Raw genomic sequence first — 19,353 nt, forward strand, 5'->3', positions numbered from 1 at the left:
CCTTAAAAGCTGTTTGCTGGCTATTAACTAGGAAACAGACTAGGAAGTGATACAGCACAGCTTTGGGAAGTCATTTACCCACATTTTGATTTATTATTATTATTATTTTTTGGCCCACAAAAGTTGGCCCGACCCTCACAACCCACTCATGTTTTGTTTTTTTCAAACATTGAGCTTTTAAGTTTCTTTTTCTGTTCATTTTCCATCCAAATGATCTGGTTTTGATAACTTATTTATCTAATAAGAAGATACTGGAAGTGAATGAAATCATATTAACACAACAAACAAATACCTTGCTACATATCTGCACAGAGGCTAACACACACACACACACACACACACACACACACACACACACACACACACACACACACACACACACACACACACACACACACACACAGGAACACATGCAGAGCGAATCAGGGTTCAGCGGTAATGAGGAGCGCAGCATGGATGGACATTGATGAGGCTCATTGACGATTAACATGTCATTAGCATCTCATTAGCCGAGAGGGCAGACTAAACGGACACAGGCAGGGAGCAGCCATCACACACACACACACACACACACACACACACACACACACACACACACACACACACACACACACACACACATCGTGGTAAGTATCATTTTGACTAGTCAGGCATTAGAGGTTAAAAGTCAACACTCAACTTCACTGAGTGTTTTAAACCTGACTAAGTAGAGAAATAGAAGGATAAAACCAACCAAACATGCAGATTTAGTTTAATGATAGCTACACACAGCCTATTAGCATTATATATTATATGTATGTTATTCTTATATATACTATACTATATTATAATATCATATATTCACTATATAGTCTCCTTCTACTTTTTCTGGTTCCTTAGTCCTCCAGTCCTCTTTCACATATGATGTACATGCTCACAATTAATGATGAAGAGATTGAGCCAAACACACACACACACACACACACACACACACACACACACACAAAAAGAGAGCCGGAGTATCAGCAGCAATAGTAGGGAAACCACATGTTATTAACCTCCTTGACCTCAGCAGTATAAATGCCTTTGTGTGTGTGTGTGTGTGTGTGTGTATATGTGTGTATATGTGTGTATATGTGTGTATATGTGTGTGTGGTGTTTGTGTGTTTGATGAGTCGAGTGCTCAGCCATGATCTTCACATAACTGCAGCATTAGACACAGACAGATCTGGTGTGTGTGTGTGTGTGTGTGTGTGTTCATGTGTGTGTGTGTATATATGTGTGTGTGTGTGTGTGTGTTTATGTATATGTGTGATGTGCTGCAGGAGTCGAGTGTTACGCCGTGATCTTCACATAAATACACCATTAGATACACTCTCTCTGTGTGTGTGTGTGTGTGTGTGTGTGTGTGTGTGTGTGTGTGTGTGTGTTGTGTGTGTGTGTGTGTGTGTGTGTGTGTGTGTGTGTGTGTTTCAGGCAGACTCACCACTAATCTGATGTTCCTGCAGGATTGATTTCTGTCTCTGTTGGTTATCATCCATCAGTTAGTTGTTGTTAAACTGCATCGTTTACCTCATGATGTCATAATCCTCCAACAGTGCAGAACAACGTGTGTGTGTGTCATAATGAAGCCTGAACACTTAGTAGTTATAAATGTTGTATTAACCTGCTTTCATTGAAAGTCACACCGGTGTTATTCACAACAAACTCTCATCACTCATCAAGGCTTTGCTGATGATGAAGTTCAGAGTCCATTAGTCATGTGAAGTATGCAGATGTCAGCATTGAAAATGTATTTCTTATTTATTTCTTATTTCGTTAAGCACCATTGTCACCTGCTCACCCAATAAAAGAATAGTTTAATCTAAACAACAAAAACAAACACGTGAATTTGTGAAGTTAAAACATAGTAGGAACCGGAAATGTAGCAGCCAATGACATAATAACTTTCCAACAATGTATTAAAACTCCTGAACCAATAACGTGATAACTTTTTGCCAATAATGTAATAACTTATTATGGGACCCCATTTCGGCTGTGGGTTAACCGGTTGCTGGCGTGATAACGTTAAAGGTGTAAAATAGATCGTGAAGGATTAGAACGTGTCGACGATCTGACAAAGCAGAGAGAACGTAGAATCGTCTATGTGCCACGTTCTATATGTTGCAGTTCTATGATGACGCAACGACGCATCAGAAGTTTCACGTCCACCTGACCAACCAATCATAGCGAACTACGGGCAGACCGTCCACACCGCAGCCAGGGGCAACAGCTAGTGTTAAACCAAAAAAAACAAAAAACAATGTCTGAACAATAATATGTTCTAAAGCTGCTGGATTTGTAATAATCAGGTTATAGACATTGTTAGAAAGACTGAGGGCGGAACCTAAGTTTGTTGTTGCCATGGTTTCCTCCCCGTCCGGTTAATGCCGGCTAACTTTATTTTCCCTAATGTGCGTCCTTAAATGAAAAGTAAGTTATGTCAAGTGATGATTAACTGATTGTTTGTTTGACCATAACCTGTTTATTGATTTATGTAAATTTGACGGTATTTATATAATTTAAACGGCAGTTGTAGCACTCGTTAGCATTATGCTAGCGCATTTCTATAACGGTTATAACGGTTTTCTGTTATCGGTGCTATAAATAGTAACAAGTTATTTTATCACCATTAACAAGGTAATATATTGCTTTGAGAGACATTGTAATGTGTATTGAAGTCAATTCTTATGTTTAATGAATGTTTATGATTTACACGATAGCCTCAATTTACATTGTATACCTACCATTGTTGCCATGGTGATTAACGTTACTGTTTGTTATATAGTTTCCAGACCTTACACACATACACATCCAAATATCATCATATCCTCACATCATCCACCGCCAATAATCTATACTGTCACCTGTAACATCTGCTGATGAAGAAATATAATTAAATGTTCACTAAATGAAGACTTCCGGTCCCTGACTCTTTAATGGGAGTCTCCATATTGCCGCTTCAACCAGTATTACGTATAAAGTGCAGAAGAGCTGCTACAGACATTGCAGTTTGATCATTTTTGTTCTAAATCGTTGCACTTTAAGAGATAACCACAGTTACTTCAATTTGCATTTTTATTTGGAAAAATTGCACAAACTATTTAATTTAAAATCTGTTCAGAAAGGTTCTTTGGCCTAAATTGTCTGTTTTCTTTTTTTCTTTTAGGGCTATGTTTTACACAGGGAAATGGTTTGGTTGCACTGTTCAGAAACTTGCAAATTAGTCTCAAAAAGCAGCAGTAGAAGCAGCATTTACAGTACATTGATGATGTGACTTTTAATGAGTCCTCACACTGTTTTTATTCAGTTGTACATCTTACTGTTTTCCTTTCTGAAACTTCATAAGTTTTCACTGTTGTTTTGCAGCAGATGAAATGTGAATTAAACCTCTGCGTCTCTTCTGTTTCTTGTATTTTTCAGTCTCTGGACGGGTTTGTATTTGCACTAAACAAGGAGGGACGCTTCCTCTACATCTCTGAGACCGTCTCCATCTACCTGGGACTGTCACAGGTAAGACTCACATTTCACTCTTTTAATATGGGTTGAAAAACGAGCTCAGTGTGGTGTTTTAGTTTCTTGCAAATTCGACAGTGTTTCAGTTCTTCTTCTCTCTCTCTCTCTCTCTGTCTCTCTCTCTCTCTCTCTCTCTCCCTCTCTCCTCTATCATTACCAAAGACAATTCCCAACAAATTAAGGCTTATTTAAAATCTCATCAGCTCGTCGGACGGTTGTTGATTTGTGCAGCGAGCGACGACGCATATTTTATCACTGTGTTTTAGTGTGTGTGTAAGTGTGTGTGTATGTGTGTGTGTGTGTGTGTGTGCTGGCGACACTTCATTGTACTTTGTCAGCTTGGTAATGAGTTCTGCGTCTCAATTGGTTCACTCTCCACCAGCTCTTGTTAATAGAGACAGGCGTCCATCCTGAAGGTCAACGCATCGGCCTTGGAGGCGCTAATAAGTCAGTATTGACAAGCTTGGTGTGTGTGTGTGTGTGTGTGTGTGCTTCTGAACTGTCACATTTCCTTCCTCAGCTCATAGCTTTCTGCCAGCTTGTGTTCAAAACTGCCGATATATGTGTTGATGGTAATAAGAAGTATAGAAGAGTAAACGATGCGTTCACTGGTGGCTGGGAGAGTTTAGTTGTGGCTGAAATGAGAGTAAAGTTTTTATTCTTCTCATCTTCTTATATTATGATATTTTTGAAGCTACTGTCATTAAGAATCAAGTTAGATGAAGTGTCTGAAACTGTGTGCATCATGTTGGAGAACAGAAATGTGTGTTCATATTATCCTACAGAGGTAGAGGGATGTGTGTGTGCGTGTGTGTGTGTGTGTGTGTGTGTGTGTGTGTGAGGAAACCTCTGGATATCTGACACATAGTCGTCATTCTGCTGAATATTCACAAGAAATCCAAGAAACAGATAATAAGTAAATGTTGTTGTGAAATGTTCGTGCAAAATTTGGAAGCCTCCTCTGTTTAAAAAGGCTGCCATTCATCAGCTGAAACTCATGTCTTGGAAGTTCCCACAGTACCTGAACACACCATCAACACTGCTTTGAGAACACAGCTTCTTTTTATACAATTTTACTGTGCTTTTTGTCCCAATGCGTGGTCCACTTTTTGTCCCATATCTATGTAAACATCCACCCAACCTGCCTCCTCAAATAGTGAAAATTGTCACCTTTTATTATATCATCATCTTCTTTTCTGGGTCATAAAACTACAGCTGCTAGATGAAGTTGTTGATGTTTAGTATAACCGTGTTGTACTTTTCACGCCTACTCAAGACCAAATCGTGACTCTTACCGCTGTCCTCTAGTGGATCAGTGGGTGTATTACACACCTGAGTGATCTGAACATTATTCAGTCGGTTAAACGTGATATTAAACTACAAAAAACCCAACTCCTAGCTCCTATCTTCCACCACCACTGTCTGCTGCTTCAACTTTGTTTACTTGTTTTTTAAAGTCATTTAAAAGTATAGAAGCACAGTACCAAATCACTCTTTAGGAATACTTCTTTTAAAGTTCTCCTCTGTATTTTGATTATTTTTTGTAAATTTTCACACTTTTTCTTCTCATTTAAAATAGCAGTTTTTGCAGGATTGTATTTGTTCTATAAAAAAAGACAGAAAATAGCATCCAGGCGGGATACTCTGCGCTAAAATGTGTTCTTTTAGTTTTTATTTACTGTCTCTGCCATGACATGCATTAGGTCTCTCTCTTTCTCTCTCTCTCTGTCTCTCTCTCTCTCTCTCTCTCTCTCTCTCTCTCTCTCTCTCTCTCTCTCTCTCTCTCTCTCTCTCTCCATTAGTTTAATGTGAACTCCTTGTCTCTGTAAATTAGATATAGGAAGCTCTCAGATATGCGGAGCGAGGAAAAAGGGCCAATCAGTTTACTAAATTAAAGAGGAAGGCACATCACTCTCTCTCTCTCTCTCTCTCTCTCTCTCTCTCTCTCTCTCTCTCTCTCTCCCCTTCTGTCTCTCTCTCTCTGTCAATGTGTCTCTCTCTCTCTCTCTACCAGCCCCCCCCTCCCTTCATCCCTCCACCCCTTCCTGGATTAATTCCCCACCAAGATTGATTGATGATTTCTATCAAATAATTGATTAATTGTCACATCGGGTCCCCTAAGCTTTTCCGCCAGCTCCGCCGAGCTGGTTATCTTGTTCTCTCGGCTTTTATCAGCTGCAGAAGAAGTGGCACGCCGATTTAAAGAAGAAAAAAAAAAAGAAGAAGAAGAAGTGAAAGACAGAAAGAGAGAGAGAGAAAGAGAGAGAGAGAGAGATCAAGCTTGTCTTTGCCTTGTACGAGTCTCACCCTGTAATCCTACATGTGTACACACAGTTCGTCAACCTCCATCCTCTTAATTGCTCTTCCCTTCCTCCTCTTCTCCTTTAATCACTGCCCTTCCTTCTCTTTACTTTTTTTTTAAGGAAGGAAAATATATCGCTAATTATTTTTCAACTTTAATTAGATTGTGGCGAGCAGGAAAAATGGCTGTGTGGTGGCGGAGGGGAGGGGAGGTGAAGTGAAGGAGGGGAAGAGTTTTTTTTTTTTTTTTTTTTTTTTTTTTTTTAAGCCTTTTGACAAATTGACGAGGTTATGAATTTTCTCGCTCGGTGGCCGGGCGCGCCGAAACAATCTGAAGGCAGATTTATGTGTAAAGAGGATTTTCTCGGTTTAACTCGTTTCTTTCGCTCCGTCTCGCCGGTGGAGACGACGGACGTGGCCGGCCAATCAAACAAGCTGTTAATAGAGTCATTAACAAAGAGCCGAGCTGTAATTAAACACGGCCGCTGAGTAAAGTTAAAATCCCCCATCACCCCCTCCTCCTCCTCCTCCTCCTCTTCCTCCACTCCTCCCATGACTCCAACACACACTTCTCTCTCTCCCTCTTTTTTACTTTCTCTTCATTTTTGCATGTTAATTCTTCCCTATAAAAAGTTGACGAGCTGGAGTTTGTTAAAGCTGCCTGTCAGCGAGGGAGAGAAAGAGAGAAAAAGAGATTTAATTAAACCTTTGCTGCTGTTTTTTAACCAGTTGAACAACACAAACACAGTCATTAAGACTCTTTTGTAGTAAATAAACACTATTAAAACCTAAATAACCTTATAATATTCTGCACAAATCTCAATCACAAACATATATTCATCTTTATTAAACACAGCAGAACACCCATGAGGAGATATCTGTCTAATTATTGACCAGATTTCACTCAAATTGCAAATAGTTGGTTAAAAAAGCTGCAGTAAAGGATCCACGCTAAGATAACTATAACAATAACTATAAAGATAACGATGTGATGAACTGTAACTTCCTGTCTCTGAGCTGCTGGTTCCAGCTGTGTCTGCAGCTAATGAGAATAGATATAGATGAGCTGTTACTGCTGTATGTTGAACAGAGAGATAAAAAGAAAAGCAGAAGGGTTGACAGGCTTGGTGCTGATTCAGTGTGTTGATCACAAGTATTTCACACACTAGTTGCTGTGATGTCCAAACTGAGCCGACACACAGCAGCACATGTTGAAGCAGAGACTCACAGTATGAGCTCACATCTGAACATGAGAAGATTTATATCACATTATAATAGAGAACAAAGCTCCAGCATCTTTGTATAATAAAGAGAGACAAACCTCTCTAAAGAAATCACCTCTGAATCTGTGCTGAGAGAGGAGCAAAGCTGCTTTACAATAAATACAGAGAAATACATAAAGTCAGAATTAAGATGATATTTGAAGGTTTTTAAAGTTTTACTGTAAATGTAAAAATATATCCATGTATTAACAAGTTAGCTTATAGAAATGTTTATTATATCTACTTATAAACTATCTTTATCTTACATACACAAGTTATCATCGTCTTTTATTAAGATATATGAAATTATATACATTAAAAAACCTCATACTAACACTTATGACACTTACATATGTACACATGCACATAAACAGCTGATTCTTCATCATCATCATCCCTGTATTTCTCAAAAATCATGTTTTTATACCTTTTTAAAAACAGAATAATGATTTAGTTTCACATTCAGGCTGTTTTTTATGTCACATATTGATATTTTCAGGTCACACTGCTCAGAAGTGATATTATTGTGCGTGTGTGTGTATGCGTGTGTGTGTGTGTGTGTGTTCCTCTTTGTGCTCGAGGATACTTGTTATATCGTCACAGTCTGCGTCCACAAGGTCAGAAGAGTTTTTTTAGAAAGCGTCATTTTCAGACATTACGTCGGCTTTTTCTTCACTTTTCAGTGTTTAGGCTGAAAATGCAGATTAAACATTAAAGCAGGTGGATAGAAACATAGTCTGTGTCTCTCTGCTGTCGTTCTCTGTGGAGGAGGACAGCAGGAGGATCTGTCTGTCTGTGACACGCTGTTGACCCAACAACACTGCAGCGTGTGTGTGTGTGTTCATGTATATAGAAATGTTTTTTGTGTGTTTGTGTGTGTGTGTGTGTGTGTGTGTGTGTTTATGAGACCAGGCAACGCTTGCAGCTGCCCTCTCAGTGATCTAATTGAGACGCGTGTGTGTGTGTGTGTGCAGCAGATGGCTGTGTGTCCTCTGCCTGATGGTCCAGAGGAAAATAATAACTGCGTCGTCGCGGCCAGACCCAAATTAGTCTGCTGGATTTTCGCCCGTTACGCCCAAATATGGTCGGCAGCCAGCCCAGCTTCATGCCAGGCCGGCATATGCAGCAGCATGGGAGAGTACACACACACACACACACACACACACACACACACACTAACATGCACACTGCTTGTATGACACGCAGGTAATGTCAAGAAATTGGCTCCAAAATGGCGTCCACTCTGAGAACAAAGATCCTGGTTGCTTTTCAAGAGGAAAACTTTGAATTTCTCCGAGATGTTTCTTTAAATTTGTCTCTTGAAGTCGTAAAAACATCACGTCATCTCTAATATTGTGAGATGAGATTTATTTATGTGAATAATTGCTTTGAGGAAGATCTTTGGTTGATTATTGGTTGGATGTTTTACATGATTTGATCAATATACTCTTTATATTTTTGATGTAAATTGGGTTTTATATTGCACTACGAAGCTTTTAGGGCAGTTTAAATTGAGCGGAGTGATACGCAGCACAGTGAGGTGATGTTTTTTGGTAGTTTAAAGTTAAAAAATTGCTCTCTTAACTGAAGAAGCCATCCACGTGTTGTTGTGTTATAGAATACAGAAAAGAGAGAAAAGAACAGAATAACAGATTAGGTCGTACAAGTAGAGAGAAGGAGTCACATTCAGGAGTCCTTTTCTGTTTCTGTAATGCATTTTCCTTTTAGATCAGTTTGTGCTTTTTATATATAAGAAATAGTTCCTCTTGTGTGAGCATACAGTCAGCATTGAGAGTGCGTTATTACGAATCCAAAACAGAAATGTAAAATCAGCTTGTTAATATTCTCGGTGCTCACTAGACAAACTTTTACTCTTCTTAATAAACATATAAATGTATATTCATACATATTTACATAGACACATACATTTATACATACGCGTACTATGCAAATAATATTTAAGTTAACGCTGAACGTAAGCCAGCGTTACGATATAAAAACACGATCAGTAGAAGATAATAAAATATGACGTCAGGCTGGGAGTAAATTAACATCTGACCTCAGCTGATGTTTCTTTGTTTATCAGCTGATGTTTGTTTTGTGGTTTTAATTGTTGGATCCTGGATGACTGAATTAAAAAGAATAGTGGAATGAGCCTTTAAAGCTCTGGTTTCTGATGTACTGACATTATAAGAGGAGAAACATACGAGCTCAAACCAGCTCAGTCTGTTTCACCTCCTGCTATTGTTCACTGAATATACCCTGCTTCCAGACCTGTGTGTGTGTGTGTGTGTGTGTGTGTGTGTGTGTGTATGTGTGTGTGTGTCAGAGGTGCGTGAAGCGATTTGTTTCTGTCTTTGTCATTTAAAGAGGCTCTCCAGTGTTCAGACCTGCTGCCACACACACGCAGACACACACACACACACACACACACATACACATGCAAGGTCATTCTGCTCACACACACCCACACACGCACACACAATGCACATGAGGGCTATTGTGCTCACCACACACACACAGACTCTCTCACACACACACACACACACACACACACACACACACACACACACACACACACACACACACACACACACACACACACACACACACACACACACACAGGGTCATTGGAAAGCGAGGCAGAGCCTGATCTCTGCTCTCTCAGTTCAGTCCACATTCCCTCAGAGAGAGCTGGCAATAACACCCACACACCCACACACACACACACACACACACACACACACACACACACACACACACACACACACACACACACACTCACTCACTCACTCACTCCCTCCTACCAGTATTCCCAGTGGGCTGCTGCTGGTCTGCAGAGGGAACACTGAATCAATTAGCATTAAGCAGCTCCAGCAGACTGCCGACCGCTTCCTTCTTTCCTTCCTCTGGTTTCTCAACGTCCACACTGATGTCCACAAAGCTGAGAATCACGTCCGTCTGAAACCCCCAAAAAACACACACAAAGTTTTATAACACAGCAAACAGCGACGGCCTCATTTCAACACCTAGAAATTACATTCATATACTATTAAATTGTTTTCTAATTTATGTTATAAACACAATCAGTGACTGGATCATTTTTCCATTATTTTTATTTCATCTCTAAATGAAAGAAGCTCCTCGCAGGACTTTGGTACTGTGTGTGTGTGTGTGTGTGTGTGTGTGTGTGTGTGTGTGTGTGTGTGTGTGTGTGTGTCTGTGTGTGTGTGTGTGTGTGTGTGTGTGTGTTTTTAAGGTTTTGGGAATTTAATTTGTATCATCCAATTATGGAAGAAAGATGAAAGTCTGTGCTTTTGGAGATATATATACACAATATTACAAATTATACATTTACTTCAGGGTGGCTTTATGATCTCTGCAGCAACATCCTTCATTCTTCATCCTCCATCCTTCATCCTCCATCCTCCATCCTCCATCCTTCATCCTTCATCCTCGATTCAAATAAGGAAAAACAGCCCTAAAAAATCCTTTAACAGGGAAAGTAATGTGAAGAAGGCTCAGGAATAGGATGGGAAAGATATGCTATGTTTACACCATAGACCAGGATAGAACAATGACAGTATGGGAAAAAACAAGATGATAAAATGATATAAATATGAAGAATATCACTGCATGTTAGTAAAAGATGATTTATTTTAAGTCACTACGATGTCTGAACCTGTCCTTAAGAAAGTTTAATAATGCTAATACAACCAGCTGATATTTAATGCAAGATTATATAATTAAGTCAAACTTTGTGCAAAGATGTTTGGACAAGTTTTGGCAACAAGAGACTTTCTAGCAGTATATCTCATTTAATAATAATAATAATAATAATATTCATGTCTTTATTGACTCTTGCATGTTTTAAACAGAAAATACCAACCTCTGCCCTCTTATAGGTGAAGTTAAGTCCTTCAATTTAAAAGCAACAGGCTGAAAAACTCATTTCATACATTAGTTTATCCTGCTGATTTACCAGGAGAGCATTTATCACTTTATATACTTTTTATTTACTTATATTAATTTTTTTTAATCATTGTATTTTGTTTATTTACATTTTAATGTTTTTAAAATTGTTTCAATTATTTTTATTTTTATTTTATTTTTATTTTTTAAATAATTCTTTATGTTATATATATTTTTATTTGATATATATATATATATTTTTTAATTACTTAATTTTCTTTCTACACCCATTCTTTCCTTCTTATTTCTTCTCTTTTCTTCTCTAATTCCTCCTTTCATCGCTCTCGCTTTCTTTCCCTCTCCTCTGTTCCTTTTCTTCTTTTTCTTTTCTCCTTCTCTCTCTCTCTCTTTCCCTCTCTCGTTCTCTGCGGCTCGTGTGTTTGGAACGAGGAAATCGGCCATTTGCATGAGGTCAAAGAGGGGCATTCTGGGAGACAGAGGAGGGAAGAGATGGGGCGAGGATGATGATGAGAAGGAGGGGTGGATGCGAGGAAGGTCACACTTAATTGAGCCACCCTGGTGAACTCTCACACTCTCTCTCTTTCTCTCTCTCTCTCACACACACATACACACACACACACACACACACACACACACACACACACACACACACACACACACACACACACACACACACACACTCCCATTCATAATTGATGGTGCTGACTCCAGAGCTGCCATGTCGCTCAGATAATATAATATCTATAATAATGTGTGAGAGTGTGAGAGTATGTGTGTGTGTGTGTGTGTGTGTGTGTGTGTGTGTGTGTGTGTGTGTGTGTGTGTGTGAGTGCGTGTGTGTTATGAAACGATGGAGGGATTGAAGATAAGAGGAGTAAAAGTGAAGCCAGGGAGAAGTCAGGAAGTCCAAAAGATCCGAAAAGGAGAGGTTTTTTTTCCCTCTTACTTATTAAAAATGTAAAAGGATGGAGGGATGATGATGGCAGGAGATGGAGGAGTAGAGTAAATGAAGGATGAAGTAAAAAGAAAGTAAAAGAAAACAGGACAAAGAAAGAGAGAGAGAAAGTTGGGAGAACTTCACTGTGAGGATGTAGAGAAACAGAGAGGAGACAAAAAGAAGAAGAAAGAGAAAAATGATCGGGATTAAAGAGAGAGAATGAAGAAGAGTGAAAACTGAGGAGTAAAGTTTTTACTTTAAGGTATAAAAAGAAAAGTGACAAGACTGAAAAAAGGAGTAAAAAAGGGAAATGAAAGAATGGAGGGATAGACTGGAGCGAAAAAAGGAGGAAAGAGGAGAGAAAGGACAGACACAAAGTGTAAGTTTTGTTGTATCTGATTTGTGTGTGTGTGTGTGTGTGTGTGTGTGTGTGTGTGTGTGTGTGTGTGTGTGTGTGTGTGTGTGTGTGTGTGTGTGTGTGTGTGTGTGTGTGAGGTATTAGCATGCTGACAGGAAGCTGCAGGAGGTTATCAGGACCTCGGAGAGAGAAGTCTTCCTCTTCTTCCTCCTTCCTTTCTTTCTTTCTTTTTTTATTGTTCTGACTGATCGCCACGGCGACGCTCCAGGGAGATGATGGGACGTGGCATGGGTGGCGAGGCGGGTTTTTTGGAGGGAAATGAGTAACAAAAAGATCCGATAGAGACCAGAGAGTCCCTGTCCACTCACACGTCTGCTGGCTTTTCACTGAATTCTTTAAAAGGAAAAATGGTTCAATTTTCACAGATTTTATTTATTTATTAATTTAACCAAAGATAAACTTTAAACTTTGACAACTGTTTTCTCTGAGGAAGATACTTAATAGGGACCTTTTCTGTCTGATGCTGAATGTTGATCGAACGTGATCAAAGTTTTAAATTTTGAAGTTAAAATATGTAGAAATGCTTCCTGCAAGTCAAAACTCAGGACTAAAAGATTCCACAATGTTCCAACCTGCAGTATATTCACCACAAGAAAACATCATTTACTTTAAACTGTGAACATCTACTTGTAGCATAATTGATTTTATATGTGTGGAAGGACATAAAATCTAGGTTAAATTAACTACGTTTTATTTTCAGTGGAGCTTAAAATAATACTCAGAACTAAAAGTCTAAATATCTTAAGCTTTGTTACTTCAGGAAAGTCAAATCTCAGGGCTTTAAGATTCCCAAACTTTCCAACCTATGTTAACCACAAGAAAACCTCATTTACTTTAAACTATGAACATCTACTTGTTGCACAACTGATTTTGGATGTGTGGAATGACATAAAATCCAGGTGAAAATAACTTTAAAAGGATCACATGAATATGTTCTCTTTTCAGTGGAGCTTTAAATACGATACTAGGCTCTAAAAGTCTGAATAACTCAATCTCTGCTGCTTCAGTTTTAAATAATGCTGCTTGCTTGAGGCTGTAATGATTGTGCAGTGGTCTCATGGTGTTTTATTATAGTGTGAGTGCAGTATGTGTTTTTGTGTTTTTTACCATGGGAGTGGGTGCAATATTTTGTTATGTGTAATTTATTGTTGTGATTGAAACAGCTGGTTCTGTTTTATTCACATGTTGTTTGTCTACAGTAACTGTGGAGGCATTTATGTGCACAGCATTGAGTCCAAGACAAATATCTCTACAGGGATAATAAAGTGTATCGTATCATGTTACTTGAAACATCGTCTTCTTGTAGCAGGACTTGCAACAAATTCAGCATTTGTAAATTATGGATGAGATTTTAAAATCCAAGAGAAAATACTTTTTGTTCTGTTTGTTAAAAGACGATGAGCCTTCTAACAGGTGACAGCTGTGAATGTGTGTGTGCACCTTTAAACCTCATCTCATTGCTCCTGTATATATACTCTGTGTGTGTGTGTGTGTGTGTGTGTGTGTGTGTGTGTGTGTGTGTGTGTGTGTGTGTGTGCCTGTGTGAGTGTGTGTGGTGCACATTTAAACTTGCTCATCTCGTCACTCCTGTATTCTCTGTGTGTGTGCGTGCATGGGTGTGCATGCCTATATCCATGCTTTGTGTGTTCATCCATATGTATTTTGTGTGTGTCAGTGTGTGTGTGTGTGTGTGTGTGTGTACTGTGTCTAGACATGGACCCTTTATAGAGCGCTGCCATTGAAATGGATGAAGCTGCACAGCGAGCTGCAGCGTGAGGTCAGAGGTGACGCTCCGCCTGCACGGCGAGGATTTAAACTCAGAGGAGACACTTTCATACATTACAGACAGACAGACAGCAGGAGGTGAAGCACTGACCTGCTGAAGGACACACACACACACACATACACACTCTGCTGGTTATTTAGCCTCACACACTTCTGCTTTTCATGCATTAGAGGCGTGAGTGATGGTGGGAGGTGAATCGGGGGTTTTGACCCGCTCGCCGCTCGCTCTGTTCGACCTCGCAGCATTAAAAAACACGGCGCCATGTTGGGATTCAGCCGCTTGTTTTTGCTCCGACACGCTCGCGTCACGCTCCCTTCATGCATTTCAGAGGGATGAAGGTGAGGCAGGTAGGCCGCCCTTCAGCAAGGACGCCGACGCCGCGGCTCACAGGATTCAAATCAACAGTTTGAAGTTGTCTTTTTTTTTTGAGGTGGATGAACGATGGTGGAAAATTCATCTGCTCTGTGAAACTGTGATATTAAAGAAAAAACTATTTCAGTTAAAGTTAAAGTTGCCTTTATCAGGATTTTATATTGGGTCGCAGCAACGTTTTTCATCATTTACTTTTAGTGTTTCTGCATTTTATTTCTATTTTTTTACAAACTGTTGAATGAAGATGAGGCAGAAACGTTCACCTTCCCAACGACACAATTAAACTAGATGTGTATGTATTTTTAAAAAATAGTCACTTTATATTTAAATATTTTTCTTTAACAAACACACTCAGTACTTCCTTTACTTTGTTTCATCAGATTTGGTGTGACAATTTGTATTTAAGTGGATAGTTTAAAGTGCAAACATGGTGTTAAATTTTGTTTGTTTACACATATAGAAACATTAAAAAACACACAGTAATAATAAGTACAGAGGAACATGAAGGAGAATTGCAGAAAAACCCTCCAGGGGCTTGCAGAGCGTCGTTCTCCAGGCAGCAAAATTACAAACACGTAGTTACAACCTTTTAAATAATTAATGCAAATATACAGAAAACTTCATCACTGCCAGACTGAGAACATAGTTTTTTTTAATAAAATCAAGTTAAACACAAACATCCTTTAGCAATTATATGAACATGATTAAGTAGGCGGTCAGAAAAATGCAGTACTGGTTAGTTAAAAGAAGTGATTTTTAAGGCTCTTTTAAACTGCTGTGGGGACAAGTTCACAAAATATGAAGGTAATAAATTCCATATTTTAGACCCTTTGTATAAAATACTGAACTGAGACAGTGAAGTACGGAAATGAGGAGGTCAAGAGCTACGAGTGGAATGATTATGTAAAAACAAGTCCAATTGGTTCATACTGATGATGTGAATCTTTAAAAAGAGCTCACAAATATGCAGTTTAATGTTTAAAAAAAGGTTCATTAATTCCCTAAAACAGCTGGTCATTGTAGTTTTTTAACACAGAAGCATTGTTGAGGAATGAATGCATTTGTCTGGGACTATTTTCAGCGGCGGATGAATCTACATTTATTGCTGTAGTGACTGTTTCTGGCTGTGTGTGTGTTTTATGGTGATGAAGGAACATGTCAGCCGTAGTTTTAATAGTTTTTGGACAATAACGAAGGTCTATAAGTAAAACAGAATATCATGTTTGCTAAATGCAGAAATGTAAGTTGGGTCTTGATGTTTTTGATCTTTCCTCTTGACTTTGGTTTCTGGCTTCAGGTCAGAGTTAAATACATTCATTTATGTTTTAAATGATGCCTTCAGTTGTAAACCTTTAATCATTTGACAATAGCAGATTATAGTGTTTAAAATGTCGACAAATGTCCTCAGATCGCCTCTCCATCCTCTCTACTTATTCCCTGTCATTGTCTTTTCCTATTCTCCTCTCCTCCCTTTATTTCTTTCTTTTCCATCATCTGTCCTCTTCTCCTCCTCCTCCTCCTCTCCTCCTCCTCCTCCTCGGTTGGTTCAGATTTACAGCCGGCCGTTACTTTGATGCCGTGGAAGCTGTAAAGAGATCAGCGTCGCCGTCGGAGACCAAAATTGATGCTTGTTTTATTGAAGTGAGAGAGAAGAATTGCGTGTGTGTGTGTGTACATAAGTGCATGGTAGAGTGCTTCGGATGTGTGTGTGTGTGTGTGTGTGTGTGTGTGTGTGTGTGTGTGTGTGTGTGTGTGTGTGTGAGTGAGCGAGCGAGCGTAAAGCGTGACAAATGTGTGTGTGTGTGTGTGTGTGTGTGTGTGTGTGTGTGTGTGTGTGTAGAGGTGTGACTTTATTTCAGCACAGATCAGAGGTGACACGTGTTTAATGGCATGTCTCCTCACACACATATACACACACACTCACGCTTGTACATCTATACTCGTGAGGACCCTCATTGACATCACACACTCCCCCAGCCTTTAAACTCAACCTTAACTATAAGTAATGTTAAACTTCAGCCTATAACACCATGTTTCAACTCCTTTAAAAAGGCCTCTGAAGAGTCCTCACAAACGCTGTATGTAAACTAGGTCCTTATAATGATAGATATACAAGAACACACACACACACACACTACTCCATCACCTGGGCTTTAACAGGAGCTGGTGAACGACAGATGGAGGGAGTGGATGAGTTTAAACGGATAGAAAGGAGAGAGAGAGAGAGTGGTTGACCCCCCGCTCAAAGAGGAGAGCAGAGGAAGCACCAACCTCTTCATCAACACCTCATCCTCTTCATCCTCTTCATCGCTGTGAGGGCAAAACAGAAATTCTTCTAAAACATCACCTAAAATTGCACCTTTCATCCTAGAATTGAACTCTTTATTAAAATCACTCAAGCTCTGTTCCCTGAAACCTCCGACTAAAATATATTTGACCCCCCCCCCCCCCACGCAATTGTATTTCTTGTCTTTACATACTGTTTATATTTAGGGGCTTTTCTCAATATCCCCTCATAATTAGTCTCCATACATAATTCAGTGTGTAATTTTGCGTCTCGCTTTTCTTCTCTCGAATGTAAAACATGGGTCAAATTAGACCCTGAAAAGTATGTAAAGGTTAATTATGTTCTTGTTATTTTCATATTTAATTTATTATGTAATACTCTTCATTGCGTCTTACGCATAACTGATTTCTAAGCTGTATAGACTGCATGTGTGATGTGGTGTTTGCCTGATTGTGTAGTCCACTGTTGATTCAGTTAAAACTAAAACAATAGGTGTTAATGCAGAGTGAAAAGTTGAGAGGGAGATGTTATATTGTTTAAATATGGAGATAACAGCATGTTGAACTTGTGTTGTGCTGGGCTGAGACACAACATGAGAAACCTCCCTTTTCTCCCAAGTCCCAAACAGCCAAATGAAAATAAAGAATCTAGTAATGAAAGCTGAATTTATATACAATGTGAGCTGAAAAGTACACAGAGCTTTGAATTGACTTCAGGGTGGAAAAGGGCCAGTGTAACAATAAAAAAACAACAAATCTAACTAAGAAAATAACCTTAAAAATGTACCTCCTAACTAAAATAAACAGGAGAAAACAAGAGCAACATAATCAGCCGCCCACCTCAACAAACTCCTCCTGGAGAAAAGAAGTCAAATACAAATATTTATGACAGGAATAAACAACAAGTGTAACAAGCTCAATAAACTTAAGTTGACACAAACATTACAGCTTTAAGAATCCGTTCTTCATTTGTCATGAAGACGGTTTGTTTTGGTTTGTATTATTGTTATGAAAACAAAACATGCAAAAGTTGTGTGGTAGACAATAGACGGTGGTAGATGGCAAATCAAGTTTCCTCGATTCTACATGTGGTTGTAAAAGATCGGAGCCACATGTCGGCACCCATTCAGTGATTTATAGGCAAAGAGTAAAATCTTAAAATCAATCCTAAAATGTAAAGGGAGGCCAGTAACGAAGGAAAATGTGCTCTTGCTTGCATATTTGCTGTTAAAAAGAGGAGCTGCAGCATTTTCAACCAGCTATAAGCATGAAAAGGAGGCCTGGCTAACACCAAAAAGAAGCCAGGGCGAGATAAAAGCATGCATAACTTAAATAAAAACCTAATTTATCTGTTTGTCCAATTTTAAAAATCACTGTCCATAATCACACCCACATGTATTTACAGTGGGTTTTAAATGTCGTCCATATGAGGAGGCAACACAGGCACTAATGGGTCCAAAAATGAAGGTTTCAGTTTTGTTTTCATTAAAGCTTACAAGATTAGTTAGTTGATTCCACTAAATTCCTGTTTTGATATTTTACTGGAGGCATAAAAGTAGAAGACAGAAAAGTAAAGTGACCTCCTCCTCTCTTTCTCCAAAGTCTCCTGTTGCCAAAAAGAGAGCAGAGGAGTCAACCTTCTCCTTCATGTCTCATCCTGAACATTTAGGAATATTAAACAGGAGAGAGACCTCAGTATGAATTAGGTGTGTGTGTGTGTGTGTGTGTGTGTGTGTGTGTGTGTGTGTGTGTGTGTGTGTGTGTGTGTGTGTGTGTGTGTGTGTGTGTGTGCGTGCCCACCCTGGGAATGGTAATTAAGATCATTAAATGCAAATAAACACATCGGGGAGCGATCATTTTTATCGACAAGCCCCGGATTGATTGACACTTGCCATTCGGGCAACGCGTGCCGATCGATAGGAAAACATATTGATCAGAAAGGTGAGAGTCTCAGACGACGCTCAAGAGTGATACTGACCTTCGGAGAGTCGCTCTGACGGCTCCTCACTGCAGCAGCGTCACATTTATTGCATCGAGCGCACCTGGAATTTAAATAAAAGCTCCTTCAGGAAGTTTCGGGAGGTTTTTGAAGACATTTGATGGGTTTGTTAAAAGATTCTCGCTCCTACTTCAGGAGCTGTTTACGGTCTCTGAGTAATTTTAAATATCATTTAAGGGTATTTGTAACATACTTTGTGATATATGATAGACTATGTACCATATACACAGATTTTTAGGGGTGTTTTTACATATTTAAGATATGTTTAGATACTGCAGGACACTTCTTTCTGGCTCTTTTTCTGCACACTGAGTATTTCATTGTTATTAATTACATATATTTTTTATTGGTACATTTTTTGGATATTTTAGTCATTATTTTAGTTATATGGCTGTCTTGACTGTGGATGTAGCTGCCATAATAGAGGAGAATGGGGTTGGTCATCTCATTGCTTAGATGCCGGTCTCTAGAGGGCGCTGTTAAAACGTGTTGGTACTGAACGTTTTTGAATTTGGGTGAGATGTT

General features: G+C 39.1%; 1 protein-coding gene across 1 annotated transcript in view; it reads left to right on the plus strand.

Moving 5' to 3' along the window:
* The first annotated feature begins 3,390 nt into the window (after positions 1 to 3,390).
* Positions 3,391 to 19,353, plus strand: part of LOC134001220 (neuronal PAS domain-containing protein 3) — a 99,898-nt gene continuing 83,935 nt past the window's right edge. The window contains exon 1 of the mRNA XM_062440789.1: positions 3,391 to 3,531. Coding sequence (XP_062296773.1) covers positions 3,391 to 3,531 — 141 coding nt within the window. The remainder of the gene's footprint in view (positions 3,532 to 19,353) is intronic.

The sequence above is a fragment of the Scomber scombrus genome, chromosome 19 (genome assembly GCF_963691925.1).
Source record: "Scomber scombrus chromosome 19, fScoSco1.1, whole genome shotgun sequence".
In the NCBI taxonomy this organism is placed as follows: Eukaryota; Metazoa; Chordata; class Actinopteri; order Scombriformes; family Scombridae; genus Scomber; species Scomber scombrus.